Genomic DNA, 25554 nt, shown 5'->3' on the forward strand with positions numbered 1-25554 from the left:
GTTGCAAAGCTTAATATTCATGCAGATTCTTTTCCCACATCTACTTCAACAGGATGTGCAATAGGAATTCTATATTTACTTATAGATAACTGTGCTTGAAAAAATGACATACCTTGACCACTAAACCAGATCATGAATTTCAAAGCAAAATACTACTGCCTTTAATGTTCATAGTCCTTTAAATATTGTTTGTCTGTCTTGTGTCTCCAAGGTCTCCTGTTATGGCCGGAGGACTCTTCGCAGTGGATCGAAAGTGGTTTTGGGAACTGGGTGGTTACGACCCAGGCTTAGAGATCTGGGGAGGAGAGCAGTACGAAATCTCTTTTAAGGTAAGACAGCCAGGCCATCCTCACTCCATACGTGCAGACAACTCTAATGTGTCATTCACTTTATGATCTGTGTGGTATGCTGGGGCTATGGTATGAGGGAACTTAGGAAAGACAGGCAGCTCCCTTCCGATATGAGACCCAGCCATGCTACATGCAAAAAGAAGTTATTCACACACCTATTACTGGGTGAGCAACTCTGCCTATCTACATCCACTGCTCTGCTGGAAAAGCATTTGTCCAGGAGTGCTTACAGTGTAAGGCCAGAAGAGTAAAGCTGAAAGAGGGAGGCAGAAATAGGAGTTCTGCCTTTTATGTTCAAACGCCGATTGTGCTTTCAACCAATTATTCCCAAATTCCAGGAACCGATAATAAACTGAATTTCAAAGTATCAATGACAAACTGAAGAGTAAGTTTTTACGGTTTTTATTTTGTTTTATTTTATTTTGAGACAGAGTCTAGTTGTCAAGCTCTGTCCTGAAACTACATAACCCAGACTGAAACTCTCTATAACCTCAAACCCATAGTAATCTTCCCACCTCAGCCTCTGAAGGGCTTAGGATTTCAGGTGGGAGCAGGTTAGCTACAAGCAAGTCTTTTACTTATTTTATCTGGACTCGCCCACGTCTCTACTTACCTTAGTGATCAATTTGCAATAAAACTCTGTGCTTTATGGCATACATGTCTGTGTATCCTATACACATACACATAGATGTATTTGTAATTGTTTCAAATTCATGGCATATGAATGACAACTATAACATATGAAAAAGAGCTAAAGCAAAGTAAACTGCGTAAGGATTCATACTCCAAAAATGCCTATATAATTTTGAAAATAAGCCTTACAAAGAAAAGAACATTTTTTTCTTATCTTAATCCTCGTTTGTATAGAAGCAAAGGCCGACTCTTGTGACACTGTCATACGGAAATCTCTTACCTAAGTCACCCTTTGGTGACCACTTCCATTACAAAGTCCAACCAGAGCCTGTTGCAAAAAGAAAGTGTGCCCTGAGTATAATTAAAGTTAAACATAAGAATCCAGCTATAATTTTTAGAATTTACAAAGAGTGAGTTTGAGACTGTAACATAAATATAGAATGGTATGCTTTTCCCCAAGGAGTCACAGAATAAATATCCTCAAAAGCAGCAGAGGTGCCCTTGCAGGCTTTGGCATACCTAGAATATTCCCTCTGACCTGTAAATACCATTTGCTAAGCTGTTTTTTACCCATTGAAACATACAATTTTGCATCGAGGATATTTTTTTAACTTTGCAGTTGCTTTGTTTCAAGCCTTTGGGTTTGCCAGTATCTTTGGGTTCCTCTGTGAGAGCAGTAGCTGTGTGGCTTGTTGTGGTAGACGTGCAGAAGTAATAATCACACAGCAGCATGCCTACGACAAGCCAAATGCTACGCTCAGTATTTTAAAATATAACCATAAAAGATGTTATACTATTTCTTTGTATCGATGAAGAAACTGAAGCTGACAGATTTTTTTAAGATTAGTTTTCTTTAGGGTTTCTGTTTATGTTTGGGGGGTTGTCTGCTTGTTTGTTTTGTTTTCACTTTTATTGACTCTTTATGGATTTCACGTCATGCATTCCAATTCCACTTACCTCCCTGTCCCCTCACATCTGCCCTCTGTCCTTTCAACATCCCCCAAAACAAAACAAAAATATTAAAAAGAACCACACAAAGCAAAAACAAAAGAAAAACAGAAGACTCTTGTCTCTTGTCACGGAAGCTGCAGTGTTGAGTCAGGCAGCATCTCCTTTAGTCCTTTCGTTTTTACTTGCAATTCGCCGTCACCGTTGGTCTTGCTGGAGGTCTCTGGCTCCTGCTATGCCACTGACAATGATGGGCCCTCTCTGGGACACACCTTGGATAGCCTGTTGTCATTCTGTGTCATGGAGATTCTGTTCTTTGGGATCTGTAGGTTTGTCCCCTTCCCATACTTAACTGTTTAATAGATGTGGTGAATGTCGCAGTGGGCTAACTCAGCCCTGGTTCTGGGCCAGGGTGGTAGCTGGGTTTCTCTCATCATCACTTCTGGGCAAGCTCTCCCTTGGCTAGCTCACCCAGTGCAGCCTGCAACAAGGATCAGGGCTGGTTCTCCTGGTCTCGTGTCCTCAGATCTGGCCAGCTCTACTCTTTCGCCCAGTTGAGGTGCAGGGCCCTGTCTCCTGATGGTTGGGGGCATACAAGGGGGGCAGGGTCAGCTCTTCAGCTCTCACACCCTCAGGGCTGGCTCACCTGCACCTCTGACACCGGGTCAGCTCCAGGGTGCTGCCCAGGCCTTTAGGGCCTGATCTGTGTGCTGCAGCTGGTGAGGAACAGGGCTAGTTCTGTCACTTTTGTGACCCCAGGGCCACAATACTCTCCCTTCCATTCACTCTCCAACCTGATCCCTCATGTTTCCATCCCCACCTGCCCCCGTCTTTCCAGGAGATCTCTTCTATTTCCCCTTCCCAGAGAAATACATCCCAGTTTGGGCCCTCCTCGTTACCCAGCCTTGCTGAGACTGTAGGCAGTCTGGCCTGGTTTGAGACGGTTTATCAGTCCACGACATCCCCAGTTGTGCGTGTGTGTTAAACGTAAGCCCTCAGCTACTGATCCAGAGCCACATCTGCCTTCCTCAAGCCATGCTCCACGCTGTGATAGTCAAGGACTATAACCCTCTGGGACTACTGTGAGCCCCAAATTAAAGGCTCGCCTGTGTAAGTTGCGCTAGCCATGGTGTTGTCTCCACAATAGAAAAAATAATGAAGACCAATTCTTACCCACCCACATTCTCAACTTCACTGTCAGTCTCTTGGCCCCTGAATAATGAGTTCGTCCATAGGTGCAGTTGATGACCTGGAATCAATCCCTGGAAAACATGTATTTAAAAAAAAAAAGCTAGCAGCAAGTGAGGTCCATCTGTAAACCCAGAATTCCTATGGTGAGATAGGAAGCAAAAACAAGAATGTTACCTAGTTGCTTGGAGTCCAGCTAGCCTGCAGTAAATACATAATAAAGCACTTTAAGATACTACGCTATATTTGATCGTGGTATTTATAAAGATGCTGCACTGCTCTATTTGTTATTTTTACCAGACTTGAAAGAATACATTTATTTTTTTGTAGTTCAAGACATTTTCCCTGATACTCTCTTAAGATTTGAATGCTTGGAATATAAAATGTTGATTTCTAATAAAAGATACCTGTCCTTGATTAATGGTCTGGCTGATAAGCAAAACTGCTATTGAAAATCTGAAGACTCTGTGGATTATACAATTGCATTCTAAATTGCAAAGATGCTTTGTCAGGCAAACATAAACGTTCACTTCCGGGTCACTTGTACCTAACACATCTCTTCTGGATGGCCCAAGATTTTATTACCCCATTTCCTACGTTTCAGCTGTCTGTCATTGAATAGGGTATAATTGGAATGCAGCCCTGCCGTCTGTCTAAAAACCATGGCAACCACACTGGAAGTTCGGGACTGAATTGCCCTAGGTTGTTTGGTTGGAATGACAGATTCTTTGGTGACAGTTATGTCTTAGCAGGGTTCCATTTCATTCACATCTCCTTATTCCTCATGATCATGTTTACTGACCTTGGGCTTCCTGTCCCTCCCTGTTAGTATTTATGAAATAGGTAGACTTGATCAGGTTCTTAGGGAGAATATGTGTTGAAGCAAGAATCTGTGCAAAAGGCATCAATCAAAGTGATTATGCACAACTAGCTCTATGAGTCACAATAAAAGAAAAATAAATAAATCAAACATCTGATTTTTTGGACACATCCCATAAATTGTAGTTGTTAATCTTCAGCGCACAGTACTGTAAGGTCAAGCTGACTAGCACTTAAAGTCTGTGAAACAAGGGTGGGTGATTGGCACTTGCCAGTGACATTTTACACTTTAACATGGAGATCGCTCTGAGTTGCAACTTAAACATTAGCATTTAAAAACACTTTTGCTAGTGGTCATTATTAGACACCTATGCTACATGCTTACTCTTCACAGAAGTTTCTGACAATTGACAAAAGGAAACAGTTCCAGAAAGTGTCTCATGTGAAGCACTGAGTTTCTGGCCAAGCATCTCCCTAAATACCTTTTATTAATTTTTCTAATAACGTGACTCCAGCAGATGGGTAGATTTCACATTAGGATGTAGAAGCCAGACAGTGTGACTTCTGGGAGTTTTCTGTGGATAAGAAGTGATCTACCTGCATTGCGCTCAGCGTTCACATCTTTTCCCGAGGCTGGACCCCCACGATGCTCAGAACCATCCAGCTGTCTTTTAAATCATACCCGCTTAGCCAGTTGCTAGGGAGCGAAGGCAGCAGCTTAGTCAGTGGGGCGACCAGCTTTTGTTGAATGGGGCTGGAGGTGGCTCAGAGGTTTAGAGCTTTTGTTGAGCTCCTCACTCCCACTAGGCAAGATTCCAGGTACTCAGCATGTAGTTGTCACTAGAAACGATGGGGAGACAAAGGCAGGTGAGTGTCGTGGTGCAGGAGGAGGTCCACATGTTTAACCAGGGTCCTCCAGGGATGCGCCTGTGGGCGTGTCCATTTGAGAGGTGCATTCTCCCCTCACCTGGTCCTCCTCCTGCTTTGTGGCTGCCCCCTCTCTCTCCCAGCTCACTGTCCTGTAGTATTTCCTAAAGGAACCATGAGAGGATCAACCCCTAAGTGAGCATGTGGGTCCTGTAAAATCATGGTTTCTGCTTTTGTATGGTAGAGAGACAAAATGCTCCTGGGATTTTTATAAAAAGAACCAAATAGGTGGAAAACATGTTACATATATGCATATAAATACTTCAGGTAAATTCCTGCCACAAATAGTGACTAAGACACAGCTGAGGTTTTAAAAGACAATATCCATCAGTATCCATTTATTCTGCATGCCCCCCCACAGCTTATGAAATCCCTTTATTCAACAACCTGTGCTCCAAAATGTTTAACCATTCTTTTATTCCTGTGGTGATGATAACTGCTATTTGGTCCCTTAACAAGAAGAAGTAATGAGTTAGCACTTAAAGGTCATTGGATTTAATTTCTTATCCCATTCAACAGCAGTGCAAGATTTAAAAAGAGAAAAAGAAAACCCTCTACTTCATAATTGTTAAGACAAGTCATTATCTAGTTAATATCAAACAAGGATTCAAAATTGGGTTTGTTCATAAAATCATTAACCTACTTTCTCTTAGCTGAAAAGGTTTTTGGTTTGTTTTTTTTTTTTAAGAAAAAAAAAGGCTTGCGGTCATTTTTAAGAAAAAATACAGTGTCTTCCCACATGATATTTGTTAAATATGAGATTTGGCCTTTCTTTTGATGATTTAATGTAACATAGAACTCTTATTATTTTAAAACTTAATGGTTATTCAATGAAGATTAAGTATATTTAATAAGACTAATCCTGAGCCCATAAAATTGATTATTTTTAATAATAGTTTTAATTGTTTATTTGAACAGTGCCCATGTATCATTTACTTATATGTCAGACATTCTTTTTTTACTTATTTTTATTAATTAATTAAGTTTTTATAAGCCCAATTGCATTTTCCCCTCCCTCCTCTCCTCTCAGTCCCTCCCATCAACCCCAATCCCCCACCAATCCCCCATCCATTTCTCCTCCTTTTCTGGCCTTCCATGAATATCAGTCTGTATATACTCACAGATTGTTGCCTGGCCCAAATGCCAAGGACACCACAAAAAAAAAAAAAAGAATCAACTAACGTGGGCTCAAAGGGGCTTACAGAGAATGAATTGCCAACCACAGAACTTTCATGGGACTGACCTAGGCCCTCTGCACATATGTTACTGATGTGTAGCTTGGTTTTCTTGTGGAATCCCTAACTATGAGAGCAGGGTCTGTCTCTGGCCCTGTTACCTGCATTTGGGACCCTTTCTTCCTACTGGGTTGCCTGTCTAACCTCAGTAGGAAAGGAGGTGCCTATACTCATTGCAACACTCAGTTATTTAGTGCAACAAGGGAGCAAGCATCACTTAGGACAACTGGTCAAGTTAGATGTGCCAGCACTCAATTTCATCAAAGAACTTCACAAGAACACATTTCATTCGTTTATACTTAATATGAACTGTAGAGCCAAAACCATCATCAAAAATAACTACATATAGTTTCCCTTCATAGCATACAAGCCAACAAATACCTATTAAGTATGTTTCTAACTTAATAATTAAATGTTATAGATTTACAGTGGCTTTACAGTGTTAAGATGTAAAGGAATAGTCACCTCTTAAAGGTCACTCAAAATAAACAATGAGGAGAAAAAAAAAAACCTCCTGACTTTGTGATGGGGAATGTTCTTCTGTGTATATGTTTCTCTTATTGGTTAATGAATAAAACACTGATTGGCTGATTGGCGAGACAGGAAGTGATGTAGCTGGGCAGAATCAGGATATAAGCAGGGACAAACAGGAAATCGCTCTCTTCTTTACAGAGACGCTGAGCCGTCATCAAGCAGCAGGCAAAGGAGTTGCAGGTCTGGCATACACTGGTAAGATAAGGCCACGTGGAAATACCTAGATTAATAGAAATGGGTTAATAATTAAAACAGAGCTAGCCAATAAGAAACACTAGTCACTGGCCAACATTTTCATAATTAATATAGTGTCTCTGAGTGTTCGTTTGGGGTTGACACGGCTGAGGAAGTGACTGTGAAAGAGTGCTCACTGCAGCTTTGTCCTTAACAAAACCCTCAATCACATGCATAGAAAGGTAAACACGTGATGTCATGGGAATGGTAAATTCAGTGCTGGTAAGATGTGGGCATGTGGGCAACAAAACAGCCACAGCTTCAAGTCTCACTTGGAGTCAGCAGTTCTCAGTTCTCCAAAGTTTGGGCACATCTGAGGTAAGCCAGAGATTGTTTGCTGAAAATGATGACAGCTCTTGGTGTGTGCTTCTCCAGACTGAGTTGGGCACAGTGAGGGGTGCGGAGCAGTTCTGAGAGACAGACATCCAATTTGCAGGTTACTGGTGAGGCAGGATTGAAGAACAATGTTTGATATTGTTAACAGCCCTGAGAAGCCAGTCCCTATTGGAGATAGAGAAATAACAGCTAATATAACTCACTTCTGTGAAAGGTGCGGCATAAAATTGCTATGAACTAGCATTGTTCTCATAGAAACCCTACAACAACAGTGATGGGTAGGAAGAACCCACAACTTCAAAGATGAATAACAGGTTTTTTTAACTTATTCTTTGAGAATTTCATACATGTACACATTAAAATATGATCTTAGCCTATTTCCTCCCTCCACACACCCAGATACCCCTAAAAATAGCCTCCCCTCAGTTTCATGTCCTCTTCTTTAAAAAAAAAAAAGTTCAATTAGTGTTGCCCATATGTGCAAGGGTATGGGGCCATCCACTGGAGTGTGGGCAACCCACCAGCAACCACACCCCCTGAGAATTGTTCTCCATCTCCCAACAGCTATCAACTTCCAATAACAACTCCTTGGTAGCGTAATGTCCCCCATTCGTGCTGGAATGCCACCTAGCTTGATCTTGTGCGAGTGACCACACCTGCTGTGGTTCCTGGATGCAATCGTCATGTTATATGCAGAAGACAGCATTTCACAGCACTCTTCCCCATCCTCATCCTCCAGTACTTACATTCTACCACTAGTGACAAGGTGACACCTGCTTCTCAGCTTGCTCTCAACTGCCATAATAAAACACCATGACCAAAGGCAGCTTGGAGAGGGAAGGGTTTATTTCACCTTACACTCCCAGATAACAGTCCTTACTGAGGGAAACCAAGGCAGGAACTCGGAGGCAGGAAGCGAAACAAACCACGGAGGATTTGTTCCTTCTGGCTTGCTCAATTTGTTTCCTTATACTACTCTGGATCTCCCAGGTGTCACTGGGAGCCAAGCCCTTCTCTATCAATTGGCAATCAGGAAAATTCCTCCACAGCCTTACTCAGAGGGAACCTGATGGAGGCATTTTCTCAGTTGAGGGGCCTTTTTCCGATTGACCCTAGTTTGGCCAGAGAAAGGGAGAGAGAGAGAGAGAGAGAGAGAGAGAGAGAGAGAGAGAGAGAGAGAGAGAGAGAGAGAGAGAGAGAGAGAGAGAGAGAAGAAAGAAGCCTAACCTGAGATGGGAGAATTGTGAGGCAGCCTGAGCAACATTGTGAGATCCCAGTTTCAAAACAAATAGATAACCAAGTATGATGGCCAGTGTCTTTAATGCCAGAACTTGGGAGGCAAAGACAGGCAGATCTCTGTGAGTACAAAGTCATCCAGGGCTATGTAGTGAAATCCTGTCTCAAAAATAAATAAATATATAATGTATCTAAAAAGGAGATATTTTATAATGCTATAAAAAGGCAGAGAAACAAGCTGGGGGAGGGGAGGAGAAGATGGAGGGGAAAGGAGGGGAGGGGAAGGAGGAAAGAACAAACCAGAGGAAGAAAAATGATTTTGCTCTAAGGTGCAACTTTTCAAGAAGGTTCATGAAGCACCTGACTTTGTCAGTAATGATGAAATGCTGACACTTAGGAACTTAAGTAAGATGTCAAAATAATACCAGAAGAAACACTGGCAGCTACAATACAATGGAACAGAGAAATAAAACCTGCTGCTGCAGATAGGAAGGTCATTAGAAGACACAAAAAAAGAAACTGGGTATTCTGCAAACATCTAGGCATAGAAGGAGTGAGGTAAAAAAGAAAAGGGAATAAAATTAGATTAAAAACAAGGAAATTTCAAAATTAATAGCAAAATCACAAAGGTCTTGGGAAAAACACTGAATTTAAAAAGTCTTATCTCAGAGCATAGGAGACACAGCAAATGCAGCCTTCAGAAAAAAGTCACAACTCTGAAGTGTTTATGTCTCCATGAAAAGAAAGAATAAAAGCCAGGAAGTAAACACCCAAATCAAGTTAAGAATTAAATAAGCCAAATAAAATCAGGACAGAGATGAATAATCACGGAAAGAAGTTAATAATTTCAAAAAGCAAGAGCTAATAATGCAAGAGACAAAAGTAAGTAATTAGTAGGAGAAGTCAATGTAGAAATGAATAAAATAATTGGGTGTAGTAATTGACCGTAGAAACACAAAACACAAATTCAGCAAATGATAATAGAGGAAAAGCAATTTTAAGAAAATGTTAATGACTGTAAGATAATACCTTATTCTATGCAAATCAAATTGATATAAGCAAGATGAATGATTTTCAACAAAAGTCCAAGTGCACTTTATCAAATTTTCCTGCTAAGGATCCAACAGCCAAACTTCCCACCAACTCTGTCCTTATTTGGAAGCTACATAGAGAAAATCTGAAAAGTTACCTCAGGATTCTGACAGAATCTAGTTGATTCTGAGAGTGAGAACATTCTAAGATCTCGAAGCCACACTCGGCTCCTTCAGGCTACACGCAGCCTGTCCCACCACCCAGCTTACTGTTTCCAGGCCACAAGAGAAATTTCCCTCATACTTCAAAATCTTCCCGACTCTTCTTTCTTAAAGAACCAAGTCTTGGCTTATTTGTGAGGATCAGACCCCCCCCCACTCAATAGGATAATTTCCCTACTGACTAACTCAGGGGTCTGACAGCCCCTTGTACTTTATAATAAACATCACTCCGGTGTCCACATCATCACACACCCAAAGGGAGATTATACCAAGGTCTTTTCTCACAGAACAGTAATTTGAAGACCATTTTAGGATTCTTCATGCCACACTGACCAAGACTATGAAGATATGAGAAAACCATCAGAGATCTAAACTTCTCCAAAAACACAGTTCCAGCTTTCACTGTTTATTTAGAAATTTTTTTCTAAACCATTAATGAACACAAAATCACATGGAGGTTTTGGCACTTAAAACTAGGTCTTACTCTGTACTGGCCTGAACCACCATGCTTGCACTCAATGGTTTCTTCTTGCTGTGGTGGCAGTGGTGGTGTCCATTATAGTTGTTGCTTTGTACTAACTACCCTAGAAATGTTAAATATCTGTTACTCTAGGATAGAAATTGTTCTTTCATCTACCTAGATTATAATCTGAAGTATAGCCTTTAAAAAGAATGTGAAATAAAAATAATGAGACAATATTATCTTACTAATATGGAACAATAAAACCTACTGGAAAAATCTAAATAGTAGAGAACATATGTGCAAAAATAGGAAGATAAATATTATTTATATTGCAAATATTATGTACATATATACATATAACATACAACACAGCATACCAGCAATTATACATATAATGCATATAAGATTACAAAGATGTACCTAGTGTCAAGGTGGATATATTCATAAACATATCCCTAAACCCAGTAGATATTACTGAAAGCCAGCAGTCTTAAGGATGCTGAGAGTAATTCAGGCAGCAAGAATGAAGAGATCCCTCTCTAGGAAAAACAGATTAAAATAATTAATACAATGGAATGTTACTCAGAAACCAAAGACACCAGGAAATTTGAAGGCAAATGGACAGAACTAGAAAAAAAAATCATTCTGAGGGAGGTAGCCCAGACCCAGAAAGACAAGCATGGTATGTACTCATTCATAAGTGGATATTAGCTGCAAAGCAAAGGCTACACTCCACAGACCCAGAGAGACTAGGTAACAAGAAAGGTCCATAAGGAGATACCCAGATCTCCCTGGGAGGGGGAAATAGAGGAGGTGTCATGAGCGGCCAGAGGGAGGGTGGAGAAGGGAACATAAGCAATCAGGTTGGGGCGGGACGGGGAGAGTACTAAAAGAGACTACTGGAAAGTGAGGGCATTTCAGAGTCAGGTCAAGGGAACCTGCCAGGAATCTACCAGGAAGACCCCAGGTTACACTCCTAGAAATAGCATATATGTAACCTGAACTAGCCATCTCCTATGACTAGATTGGTGCTTGGACCAATTGTCATCAGAGAGGCGTCATCTAGCAACTGATGGAGACAGATGAGGACCCAGAGCAAAGTTTAGAGAATCCTGAAGAAGAAGAGAAAGGAATGTAGGAGCCAGAGTATTCAAGGACATCATAAGAAAACCCACAGAATCAACTAAGCAGGGCTCATAGGGGATCATAGAGACTGAACTGACAACCAGAGAACCTGCATGGGACTGACCTAGGCCCTCTACATATATGTGACAGTTGGTTAGCTTTATCCTCTTTGGGGACTCCTAAGGGTAGAAACAGGGGCTGTCTCTGTCCTTTTACACATTTTTGGGGCCCTATTTCTCATACTGGATCGCCTTGTATAGCTTTAATGAAGGAGGAAGTGCTTAGTCTTACTGCTACTTGGCATGCCACGTCTTGTTGATACTCATGGAAGATCTGCCCTTTCCTAAACAGAAACGGGGGAGTGAATTAGGGTGTGGAGGACAGAGAGGGAATGGGAGAGGGACCAGGAGGAGAGAAGGAAGGGAAGACTCCCACCAGGAAGGAAAATACATAAATAAATTTGAAATAAAAAAATTAGTGAACAAATAAACAAGATTGTTTTTTTACAATAGTTAAGTGATGAAAGGAAATCAACTAGTGCCATAGCAGAAGCCCCTAAATAGAGAACAACATTATTCAATTGCGAGATGCTTTTTGTATATTTGCATCTGCTCTGAGGTAGAAGGTGGAAGGGGCTGTGTTGCACACTGCCCTCTGCCCATTTGTACCGTTCCAGACCAATAGCCTTTATATGGAATGGCCAGGAGGGCTTTTAAAAATACATCTGAATCTGCACTGATAAATTAACAAGTGTGTACACAGACCCCAATGTCATTTAAACTGAAAGTCTGGACCAGATAGAGATCCGAGATCCCCATCTGGCCTGAACTCTAAAGCTATTTAGGAGACTTTGGTCTGCCAGGAAACCCTTGAGAAAAGAAAGCCCGTATTCTCCTCAATGCCTCCACAGGTCAGGAGCACAGGGTGGCTCATTTTCCTTGGCTACTTACTCATCCAGCTCCAAATCCGAGGGGGCCCCTGTCACTACCGCACTGTCTGAAATACGTGTTCTGTGTGGCACATTGCACAGACTTGATAGAGAAACTATGAACTAACAGCACGCTTGTATCACAGAGAGAATGGTTGCCTAGGTCCCTGTCCTCACACGGTTCCCCACATTTCTCCAAAGCTCCTTGAAAACAGGAAATCACCCAAAGCCTGTTCAGAGTCCTAGAATAATTTATTTGCCTTTCTGGAAATAGACCCTTCTTCCCTGAAGACAGTGCCCATAATCTGCCATGATGATGCTTTGTACAAACGATTGTGGTAGAAATAAATTTAGCCTTATAAAATGTGCTCATTAGAACTCCTTTTTATGCAGAGGTGATTCTACAACATTTTATGTACCTTCTCATTGCTTTTATGGGACAACTAGATTAGATACTGCTCTTTACTTCTGAGCCCACAGAGTACTTCAAAGTCTAGTTGTATTTTGTGTCTAAAATGTGACAGAAGCCTTTTTATAGTCCCACATATACCTCAAGACACACAAAAAAATACCTAGAGTTGTTCCTGTGGGGCTTTTTCCTCAACAATATTTAGACTAGGTGACATAAAAATATCCATTTTAATTCGACATGCCTGGAATTGATGTTCCAAAGAAAATATTAAAATGACTCTATACTCATTCCGAAACTCAAAGATAAACAGAAACAGCTGCCTAATGTCTCAAAAGCCAGTCTGAGATTCATTTCAATTACCCAACAAAAGGTACCTCAGGTGTACCACCGCATTTTCAAGCTAAATTTTATGCCTATTAGAGATAAGCCTTGCGGCAAGCATGAAGTTCTTCTAGTTGTTAATGCTTTTATGTCTGACAGCATTTTCCTAATTCCCTGTTTAATTTTATTTCGCCTTCTATAGATAGCCATAAAGTGTGCAGAAATAGCAATTTATATGGCATTTTGCACCTGTGGTGAGGTCAGTTTGAAAAATGTCTTAAAGAGATTTTCCCCCAAATTTCTTGCTCTTTTTTTCCCCCAACCAGACAGACAAAAAGAAAAGAAATACAACCTGATCACTTTAATTCTTCTATTCAAATCTACATAAAGCAAGCCAGCTTACTCCTGAGTTCAAGAAGTACTTATACAGGGAAGTAATAAAAAAAATAGAAAGAGAAAGTTAAAACTCCTTCCACAATTCCCAACTCCTTTCACACACCTGCCAGTGGCAACACTACCATGACCCTCAATGGCATATATAAACATGAGCTTTCGAGGTACGTATTATGTTCTCTTCATTGAAGTCAGCAATCTTTATGACACCAAGCCAACGTACCTTAAGCAAACTCCCTGCCCCCTCTCCAAACTTTGACAGTGTAAAGACAATCCCTATTTCTATACACTACACACATGCATGGAGCTACATGTGGTCCTGTGTCCTGACCGTCTCACCCATTGGCACCTCACGTGGTCCTATGCTCTGACCTTCTCACTGATGCCATCAAGTATCCTTGTCACCTCATGTGGTCCTGCGTTCTGACCTTCAAATGGCCCCCTTCAACAGAATTGATTGACAGCCCAGCTGAGGGGCAAAGGAAAACCGCATTTGGATATTTCCCTGAAAGAAATTGTATTTAACAGAGAAAACCAACTATATAAAAAAAATGAAAGCACTTTGCATATTTTTAGCAGATGGCGAATCTAGAAAATTTAAATAACAGACACAAAAGGCAGAAGCACATGGAAAATATGGGGGAAACATAAATGCTTTACCATTAATGTACCTTGTAAGCTGTAGAATAATGGATTAAGGGAGACGATAAACTACTTCCTTTTGCCGGGTGTTGGTGGTGCACGCCTTTAATCCCAGCACTCGAGAGGCAGAGGCAGGTGGATCTCTGTGAGTTCAGGCCAGGCTGGACCGACAGCCTCCAAAACAGAGAAACCCTATCTCGTAAAACCAAAAAAAAAAAAAAAAACTACCTTCTATTCCTTTTTTTAATTAATGTATTTTTGCATTAGTTCCACCTTCCTCCTCTCCTCCTGCTTCCTCTACTTCCCCACACGTACCTCTCATCTGCTTCTTGGAGAGGGTAAGACCTCCCCTAGGAAGTCTACTAAGTCTGTTCTATTATCTCATTGAGGCAGAACCAAGGCACCTCTCCACCCCCACACCTCTTGTCTAGGCTGAGCAAGGTATCTCTCCATATAGAATGGGCTCCTCTAAGTCAGTTTGTGCATAGTGTTAGATCTTGGACCCACTACCAACGGCCTCATATATTGTCCCAGCTGCATCATTGTCACCTATATAAGGGAACCTATGCAGGTTCCCCATTTGTCAAACCAGAGTCAGTGATCTCTCACTAGCTCAGGTCAGCTAAATCTGTGGGTTTCCCCTTCATGGTCTTGACTCCTTTGTTCATATTATCGCTCCTCCCTCACTTCCATTGTACTCCCGAAGTCCTGCCAATGGTTAGCTGTGGATTTCTTCATCTGCTTCCATCTGGATAAACTACTTTCCTAATAATATTTGACCCAAATAACTCTTGAGATGTGTGCATCCATTGGTCCCATCTACAACTTACTATTTTGAATAAACCAACTTATATTTTCATTTTTGAATCTCATCCCCACATTCATAACTATTTCATGTTACCATATACATGAATACTGTTTCTATAAGCAAACAACCTATTCAGCAAACAACTTTCCTCCCACCACTGGGATACCAGTCAGACATCTAGATATGCATACGTGCAGGTTAGTTCGCATAGGGCATCTCAATGCTCTTTCACAGCAGAGTGCTTCTTACTTTAGCCAAGAAATCCTAAGCAGAAAAGTCAAGAAACTATAGAATTTTCTCCTGGGCATAAAAGCCACTATATCTTCACTGGTGGCATTTTCCTTCTCTACTTTTGTTATTTTCTGATCAACAAACTGAAATTTGTAGTCAGAAAATGTTATGAAACGGGCTAGAAAGATGGCTTGTAGACTAAAAGTTATACCGACCCTGCAGAGGACCCAAGTTGAAGAAGCAGAGCCCACATGGGGTAGCTCACAACAGCCAGTAATTACAGCTCCAGGAAATCCAATTCTCTCTTCTGGCACCCTTTGTCAATTGTAGTTACATGTGCATACCCTTACACAGACGAACATGTGTGCCACATAACCAAATAACAAATAAGGGGCTATGGAGATGGCTCAGTAGTTAAAAACACATACTGTTCTTCCAGAGGACTTGTGTTCAAGTCTCATCCCCCACATTAGGTGGCTCACAACCTTCTATAACTCCAGCTATTGGGGCATTGGCCATCGCTGGCCTCTGTGGACACCCAAACTCCTGTGCATATACCCACATACAGATATTGAAGGAGGGGTTTAAATGAGTACACCAGACCCAAGGTAAGTCATAAGTAGGTGTTTTACTGGGTAAGAACTTACACATTTAAGAGTAAGTAATCGCTGCAGCCTCCCTGCTGCAGAAGATACAGTCTCTGCCCTTCTGATGCTCTCCATGACCAAAGAGAGAGTGCCCCTGGAGCTCCTGTGCCTTAAAAGGGTCACATCTGCACCTGAAACTACGCCCAAAGGATGTGGTCACTCCTACAAGTTCACTGACAGGGCAACATGCCACTACAAGATATAACCACACATATGTGCACACACATGAGCACACAAACACACCACACACACACACACACACACACGGGGGGGGGATTTAAAATAATAGATTTTATAATTTAAAAAATAAAATTTTCAAAATAAGGTGTTTTCTATCTCAAAGAATAACCTTAAATTTCAAGTTTGTGAGAACAAGAAAAACATGACTGACTTTCCATGCCCCCTATAGACCAACTCAGACCAAAAAGTAGTTTTTGTTTTCTGTTTGTTTTTTTTTTAGATTTATTTATTTATTATGTATACAATATTCTGCCTACATGTATGCCTGCACGACAGAAGAGGGCACCAGATCTCATTACAGATGGCTATGAGCCACCATGTGGTTGCTGGGAATTGAGCTCAGGACCTCTAAAAGAACAGTCTCTGCTTTTAACCTCCGAGCCATCTCTCTAACCCCTACCCCCCAAAAAAGCAGTTTTTCTTATACCTGAAAGAAATGAACCTTTCCTTGTGTACCTACCAAAGTCTTTCTGTTTGACAATTCACATTTTGCTTTCTATATAGATGATGAGGTCATAGTCTCAAGCAGCTTTTCAATCCTAGTCTGCCCAAGTCACATCTTAAAATTAGAACGTTGTTTTCTGGACCCCAGATTTGTTCACTTATGTATCCTTTCTACACTATTAACCTACACTGTATCTCTTTTGTAATCATGTCTGCCTGAAAAGAAGCTCAAAATAACTTAAGTTGAACTGTGTCTTCCGTCACACCAGAACTAGTATCTTAAAATAAGGGCTACTCACCAGGTTATCATCCAGCAAGTCAGCTGTCTGGAATTATCTTTAATTTGTATTAATAAACCCATGCTTCTTCATCTTTTCATTCATTCATGCATTCAACAATACAGCCTGTGAATTATGTGCAACATATTGTTCTAGGTGTTCAGGATACCTACTCCACAAAAGACAGAATAATTCTTGCCTTTTGTAGACAGACAGGCAGAAAGGGCACACCGTATGTGAGTGAGGTGTGTGCTGACTTAGAAGGTGGTCAGTACTTTAACAACAGAAACAGAAAAGGCTGGGCCAAGAACGCAGCAGGACGAGGCGTTGGGGGTAGAAGAATTTGGAGCTACCTGGAGGAAACAAAGCAGTTTTCTAGGGAGAATTCTAAAAGGAAATAATTCCAGGCAGAAAGCCAGAGCAGTCCCTAAGGCAGTGAAAAGCCTGACGCGTGGGGGGGGGAGAAAAGATGGCAAAATAACTTGAGTGAAGGGGTAAGAGAAGAGGGCCAGGCAAAAAGGAAGGTCAGACTTGGACTCAAAGGCCTAAAGATTTACATCACTGTTTCCTTGAAGCACGTGACTCTTCTGCACATCTCGGGGATAATATCTCCTCATCTTGACAATTTCTTACTGGAATAAGTTCCTATTCCGTGGAACTAGCATAATTGTATGATTTCATTCCAGTTAATGTTTCCAGGTATAAATTCCAGTTTGTGACTGATATTGAAAAACAACTTTAAAAATAGTACAAACATTCCATTATCCATTCAATTTGAAACGGACTTTTTTAAAGAATTTTTCTGTGTTCATTCATGGGTAAAATAATGTTTCTCTAAAATAGTTACTGTGTTGAGAGAAGATGCGTTACTTTGTGTCAAACATTTCTCCAAGAATTAGGTACTAAAATGTCATCACATCCAGCACCGGGAAATGTCTTCTAAAAATATAATTCAAGCTAGGCATGGTGATGCTCCCCTTCAGCCCCAACTAAGGGAAGGCAGATCTCTGCCAGCCTGGTCTACATAGTGATTTTTTTTTCAGATCAGCAAGGGATACATAGCGTCTAAAAAAGCCAAATAAACAAATGAATTAATGAATGAGCAAGTAAACAATTCAGTTGACAGCTGCAGAGGAAGGGCAGGATCACACTGAGCATAGATTGAGGAAAGGAGACCTCAAAGCCCACCCCTACAGTGACACACTTCCTCCAACAAGGCCACACCTACTCCAACAAAGCCACACCTCCTAACAATGCCACTCCCTTCGGGGGCCACTCTCCTTCAAACCACCACACTTACACCCCAAGAATGGAATCCAGGAAACTACAGACAATATAGATCCCCACATCCATCTTATATTCTCTTATGCAGATATATCTATGATAAGATCTAGTTTATAAATTAAGCATAGTACAACATGTGCAGCAATAACAAAATAATTATAGCAATATATTCACATGAAAGGTGTGAATGATCTCTCTCTCTCTTTCTCTCCATTGAATATTTTGATATTTTTAGACTGTTGTTGATTGTAGAGAACAAAATCCTTGGAGAAAGGAGGAAGGATACAATGGATTAAGAGAAGGACAAAATGAGAATGTAAAACAGGGAGTCTTACTCAAATGTAGGGTCTTGGTTATGACGTGTAAGCTGAAACCTAGAAAACAAATAAGAACTATGGAAACAGTGGGGAAAGCAGAGAAGGGAAAAGGGCAGAGTTCCCTTTGCGCAGCAAAGCTCTGTGAGGAGTTAAATGTAGCCCTGGCCAGGAAGAGGAAAGACGTCATTTGAGACAAGTCAACAAACAGTTGTGCTGCTACCCTGGAAGCAATAGGAAAACAATGACAGGTTATAAAGAATGCATGTTTGTTTTGTCATATCATATTTTTGGTTTTAAAAAATCAAAGTGATAATAATACAGAAAAATAAATCCCAAGATCCCACTGCTTTTTTACCATTGAATTCGGCATTTGAAAAAATCCAGACAAAAGTTTCCTGATTTTGACTTCGTAGTAGAGTTGACCAACTTCTGAAGGGAAGATTTTTAAAGAGCTGAGTGTGATTTATTGGGAGAAGACATGAATGCTAATTCATTTGACTCTCTTGCCTTGTTTAATCACATATGTTAACTTGTCATATAAATATTACATGTTATCTGTGCCAAAATAATGTGTAACATCTTACAGAGCAAGGCAAACGATATTTGGCAAATGCAGTTATTAAACCCTTCAGCCACACTGGCCGTGCCTGACTAGTGAGGGTCACCTGCACTGAGATGGACTGTCCCTGGGTGGAGAACCAAAATAGCTCCTGGTACTGAGAGCAGCTGCTGGTCAGTAGACAGCAAGAAAAACGGGAGTGTGGGTCCTACAAGCGACTTCTCTCAGCATTCTAAATGAGTTTGGAAACAGATTCAGCCATAGAGACGCCTGCTGAAAGCTCAGCCCAATAGACACCTAGACCTGTCTTGTGGGACCCTCAGTAGAGAGCCCCACTGACCTCACAGAGACTTACAACCATACCCAAAAAAATGAGAAAAACACTGATTGTTTTGAGTTAATGTCTCTGATGATTAGTCACACACAACAACAGCAACAAAAAATGAGGCATTAGTTTTTAAGTGTTTTCATTTCTATGTGTCTGTTAAGATTGCTCATATCTTTAAAAGGAACGAGCTTTAGTTTGTTTGGGCAGCTACAACAAAGTGTACTTAACTGAGGGGCTTTTGAACCACACACTTTATTTCTGACCATCTACTGAATGCAGGCATCTGAGGTCAGGGTGCTGGCATGCCTATTTGCTGGGTCCCATGTGATAACCGACTTATCCTTTCATAGCAACAGAAGAGGACAGGAGACTTTCTGGGACTCTTTTATTATGTGAAGACGCTAATCTCATCCACGGGCCCCTTCACCTTTAATTCTCTCCCAGCAGCCCCACCTCTTAAATACCATTACACAGGAAGGTGGGGGTTGCAGCATGTGAATTGGGGGCCAGAGGCAGAGGATCTCAGTTAGAGCAACACACTATGATGATTAATGTAGCTTTCTATTGTGGAAGCTCATGCGGTGTCAGGGCCGCACTGTGAGCACCATTTAGTCCACTGTATCGCCTTTTAAATGTTATGATCATCTGAACCAAAACAGAAATTAAGGCCAGAAAAATGGATGACATTGCTCCAGACCGTACTCTCACGGTTTGACCTCATTTGCCACCGTCCCTTACTTAGTGTTTCAGGAAAGAGTCGCCGCTTCTACAAACTAACGGTAAACATTATGGGAAGGCAAAAGCCTGTGCCGAAAAATGACTGTCTCCTAGCAGCAGGTGGTCTGATGGGAAGAAAGCATCTTTATCTTGACCCTTGCTTAGCTTTGACTAATCAGAACTGACATTTGACTGTACACAAGGCTAGCTAACATTCTTAACCCTTCATCCATCTCCAGGTCCTGTTGTCTGGTTACTTTCTGCTTCCCCTTCCTTAGAATGCAAAAAGAATGAATGAAGCAACCTCTCAAATACTTACATTTCAAACCAATACATGTCATTAACGATGTCTGAAGAGTCTGAGAAAAAAAACTATAATAGGGATATCAGCTGCTGCAACCAGGCCCAAATGTTGATAGCTTAACATCCTTAAGTTGTCTCCATCACTCCTGTCATGATTTCTGTTCAGGTTTGCAGAATGATGTGAGGCTCCATCCAGGTTTTCTGGAACCCATTTCCTGTCCTTTAATGATGCCACTGACATCTGTTGTTCCAAATTTTCATCTTTGTCCTCTGAAGATATGGGAGGAAATTCACTTGTAATTTATTTGCCTGTGTGCATTCATGAATATGCTTATTACATATGTGTCCATGTGTGAAGTGAGGTGTATATATATATATATATATATATATATATATATATATATATTCCAGAGATCAGCATTATGTATCTTCCTCTGTTACTTCACATTCTTTTTGAGATGAAGTATCTCCCTGAGCCTGATTTGTCTAGACTTACTATTCATAGATTCTCTCATTTATACCTCCCGAGCACTGAGATTAGAGATATGTCCCTGGAAGTTTTACAGGGATTCTATGGGATTAGATTCAAGTCCCCATCCTTGTATAGGGTGGCAAGCAATTTACCAACTGAACCACCTCCTCAGCCCCCACAGGAAATGCATTTTTATCAAGAATGATACATACCACCTTCACTAACTTTCACCAGAAAGAAATATTCATGTACCCCCACCCAAATACACAGGAATTTTAACCTGGCAGTGTGCCTAGAAAGAAATAATTATGGAAAATGGCGAGTCTTAGCACTGTCAGTTGAGGGATGATCCATAAATTTGGGTAGTCAATTTGCCTTTTTCATGAATTAAAGGTATGTATTTCTGCACAGCAATGTACTCAGAAATTCAGCTAATGGACTCTATGTGGTCAAAACTGAAAACAGGCACAACAGACTTATCTTGCTTCTGCTCCATGAGAGTTGACTGAGCAACATAGGCTGTAGTCATTTGAAGGTTTCTTGTTCATGTGTCTGTCACCTGATGCAGGCCATTAGTGAAAACCTCAGCTGAGGCTGGTGACCCTCATGTGGCCTCCACTTCTTTATGATATGGTGGCATCAGGCAATCAGATTTCTGGTGTGGCACCTCAGAATAACAAAAACAACGCACTAACTAGACCGGCAGATGCTATGAGGGCATTCCTGACACAGCCTCAGTCATTTCTGCCATAGTCCCTGACTTAAAAGCTGACTCAAATTCAAGGAGAAAGGACCTAGATTCACATTTCAGTGAGAGAATACTGAGTCACAGGCAAATGACCATATGGAGTGAATGATATTACGGTGTCTCATTTGGGAAATTATGATCTCCCACATAGGTCAATTTAGACTAACTGGATTTCCCTGTGTGGAATGCTTTGTGCTTTGTAGAAGAATGGGCAGCAAACCATGGACCTGTGCCTGTTTCTATAAACAACATTTTATTGAAATACAGCCATGCCTATTCATTAGCAAAGTTGCATAGCTCCAAAAGAGACCATATGTCCTGAAAAGGCAACATTATTAATTCTCAAGCCTGGGCAGTTTGCTAACTCTGTAATGGAATATTGATTAAGGATGTGGATGCCATACTAGACTACTAGATTTAAAATGTCCTTTTTGAGACAGGCTCACATGTGTTCCAGGAAATTCTGACCCTCCTACCGCTACCTCTTAAGTTCTGAGATTATAGCCTGTACCACCACACCTGCTTTATATAGTGCTGGGTGTTGAGTCCATTGCTTTAAGCTTCCTTGGGAACACTTCCAACTGAGATCCATCCTCAGCCCTACTTATGTGGTTTAGAACAAACCCTAGACATTTCTAGACTGCCATTTTCCAGCCACTGTAACTAAGAAAACAATAAAGTCTGACATGCAGTTGTGAGCACCAAGCAAAATAATCCACTAAAAAGGAACAATAAGCAATCTCAAATGCTAATTTCCATCAATATTGACTTTAAATATCAGCTACATCAACTGCTAAATGAGTTATATGCTTGTATCCAACATCTTACTTCCTACAGTTTTCAGTATATCTAGTGAAGCAAGAAGCCCAATTCATTTTTATCCATATAATTGGGAATTCCTTCCTTCAGCTGGCTTGTAATCTGTCTCTCAAAGCTCAACTCTGGTAACATTTCCAAAGTTCTATAAAAACAACTATTCCATCTCTTCAAATACATGACAAGTCTTCTCTGGATTCTAGCCACATAGCTTCTGTTCCTTCCATCCTCTCTCATGAGAATCCCCTTCCCTTTGAAGACAATTCTCTTCAAAAGTCATTTCCCCAGGAATCAGCAAAAACGTCTCAGTCCTGCACAAAGAGCCCAGCTTGAGCCCTAAACTCTCTGTACTCTACTAGTGCCACAGATCTTGACTTCTCCTGTCCTAGAAGAGTTTTTCTGATGCGTCAGTAGGCTGGTTGTTTTTGTCTATGTCATTGTCATTATTGTTTGTTTTTGTTTTCTTTCTTATATCCTGGAGTAGCACATTATATTTACACCTTTATGTTTAATTTTACACTCTAGCCTCTTCAGATTTTTCCAGATACTGTGACTAGTGTTTAGAACTTTAACTGCCCCTGCCAGCCTTATACCACCACACATATTTCAGATGACTCAGTCCAAGTCACTACTCACTTTCTTAAAGATCTTTGTATGGGATTGAGGCCTCCTGGGATTTTTCCCTAGGCTGTTTGGAGTGTTGGTTGGTGTTCTCCTTGTTCAGCTCATGTTTGGGAGGACATGGCAGTAAGACATTACAGGTATAGCTTCTGGTGTTACTAGGAAAAATAATCTCGAAGCAGTATCCCTGATTCTCTGGCTCTTACAATATTTCTACCTCCTCTTCTGCAATGTTCCCTGAGCCTTAGGTGTGTGAGTGTTTTGTAGATCTATCCATTGAGACTGAGCTTCACAACTCTGTATAGTAATTGGTTGTGGATTTCTATAATAGTCTCTCTGTCTGTTGCAAAGAGAAGTTTCCTTGATGAGTGGTGAAAACTACAGTTATATGTGAGCATGGAGACACATGTTTATATATTGCAGTTAGATGTTGGCTTAGCAAATTAGCAGTTATAGATTCTCCTCCAGTCATGTTAGCAAATAACATAAACCATGAGATTATCTCTAATCTTTAATTTTTGTCTTGCAGAGAAAATTGGTGAAAGTATACCTTTGTGAAGCCGATATTTATGTATTGGGAGCTAAATTATTTTATAGCATACTATGTTAGGTTAGTCCGTGACTATGTATCTGTTCACATGACTTGTCATGGTGAAGTACAATACAACCAGTTAAGTGAAGTATAAAATCTAAGTACATGTATTTCCTGAATTCACATCATGCACCAGTCATGTGTGCCTAAGAAAAGACTGATAGTGAGTGGGAATGAGAATGCAACACTAATTTTAAAATTAACCCTACTGCAAGTATCGGAATCCAGATTCAACATGCAGCACGGATAGGTTTGTATTGCATCACAGACTTCAATGTTTTGAAAATTCCACCTTTATAAATTCAATTTTTAAATCCTAGTAATATATTTTTAAATGATTTGATAAAATCATCAAAGCAAGTATCTATTAAAAAAGGTATCTAAGCATTAAATTCTGGTTCAATGTAATAATTTTGATGAGAATCTTCCAGGATGAAACAAATGCCAAGACACCATCTATAAAGATAGTTTTTAGGGAACTAAGGGTTTTTGTTGTTGTTCTATGCATTTGTGAATCTAGATTTTAATTTTTTCTCTTGGTTAGCCACCTGCAACAGAAACTATTCAGCTGAGACCTTAGGAGAACTGTAGGAGGCTGGTGAGATGGCTCTGTGTTTAACAACAGTTGCTGCAGGCTAGAGGGAAGACTCAGAGGTCCTGAGTTCAATTCCCAACAAATACGTGGTGGCTCACAACTATCCATAATGAGATCTGGTGCCCTCTTTTGGATTGTAGGCATACATGCAAATAAATAAATCTTTAACAACAACAACCAAAAAAAAAACCAATACAGGCATCACATCTAAGAAAAAATAAAGTAAGATAAAATAAAGACAAACAAACCAGAAAAGGCTAACAGAATCTTCAGGTCTCCACAGATACTCATGTACACACACACACACACACACACACACACACACACACACACACACAGTTTAAAAATAAAGTATTCTCTTAAAAAAGAGATTTTGTAAATGTTTCTTTAATTATATTAATTCATTTTTGGTGAAATTTATCCTTACCTTTTGTTTTATTTTCTCCTTTTAGGTTTGGATGTGTGGAGGAGAAATGTTTGACGTTCCATGTTCTAGAGTCGGTCATATCTACAGGAAGTATGTCCCTTACAAAGTTCCATCTGGGACCATCCTGGCAAGAGTGAGTAACTGGGCATCAGAAGAGTCTGGGCACACCGGGCCTAATTCCTGTAGGCGGTTACTCAACCAAATCACGGCTGTCAATGGTTCCTGTTTCTCTGCTTTACCTCCATTGCTTACATAAATAGTAACTGGGATGGATTTTTTCCATGTACCACAGCACCTTCACATGCGTTATATTTAATATTAACCGTTACCTTCTGCTAATCCTTGTTAGCGGTTTTAAGTATCAGTTGGGTCAGCCACCAGTCCAGGCTACGTGCTTGTCTCCAGTGTAATCTACTGCAGGTTTCAAGAGCCTAGAGAGATGACTTGCTCATGAACACATGAATGACCAACAGTAGTAGTGTGGAACCAGTCCTCCCCCAACGTGGAGCATAATTAGTCACATAAAGTCAGGAGTAAAAGAGATGGGGAAGCAGATGCTCAAACTCAAGTTTCTCCTCCTTTAGAACAAGAGTTAACACTAGATATAGATTTAGACCATCCTCAAATTTCCCATAATTAACCAAGTCTAGTTTTGTTTCATTTTTGTTTCGTTTTGTTTAGAATGAAATTTTCCTTGCAGATCAAATGCAAGGACACGTTTATCATCTGCCTTTTAGAAGTTTCCATGCCTGTTTGGGAAGATATAAAAATCACAAACCTTCTCCAGACAGCCCTAACGATGTCTCTGTCCTCCATGTTACTTTCTTCTAGGTTGCGAATGTTCTCCTCACATTACATATGTGCTACAAATCTAAGAGCCTGGTGTATTCCAGATGTATTGGTGCTATGATCCCCTAGGGATCTAACTTTGAGTTATTTGCTGTAATTTCTTTACTAAAATGCAAAGCAAGTCCACTTGAGTATTTTCTACACAATTCAATATACAATTCAAACTGAAATTACCACGTTTTGTAAAGCATAATAATGGTTATTATTATTATGAACTACTTTACTAGGATTCATTCACATATCAGTCTCACAAAGGCAGAGCTTTGGGTCTCTTATTTTACATTATGCCATCATCTAAAGT

General features: G+C 40.5%; 1 protein-coding gene across 1 annotated transcript in view; it reads left to right on the top strand.

The window, feature by feature from the left end:
- The window catches only part of Galntl6 (polypeptide N-acetylgalactosaminyltransferase like 6), a 1054334-nt gene that overhangs the window by 954524 nt on the left and 74256 nt on the right, over window positions 1–25554 (top strand). Inside the window, exons 7-8 of the mRNA XM_005075157.4 lie at window positions 212–329; window positions 24430–24537. Of these exons, the coding sequence (XP_005075214.2) occupies window positions 212–329; window positions 24430–24537 (226 nt within the window). The remainder of the gene's footprint in view (window positions 1–211; window positions 330–24429; window positions 24538–25554) is intronic.

This window comes from Mesocricetus auratus, unplaced genomic scaffold, assembly GCF_017639785.1.
Source record: "Mesocricetus auratus isolate SY011 unplaced genomic scaffold, BCM_Maur_2.0 Super-Scaffold_6731, whole genome shotgun sequence".
Taxonomy (NCBI): domain Eukaryota; kingdom Metazoa; phylum Chordata; class Mammalia; order Rodentia; family Cricetidae; genus Mesocricetus; species Mesocricetus auratus.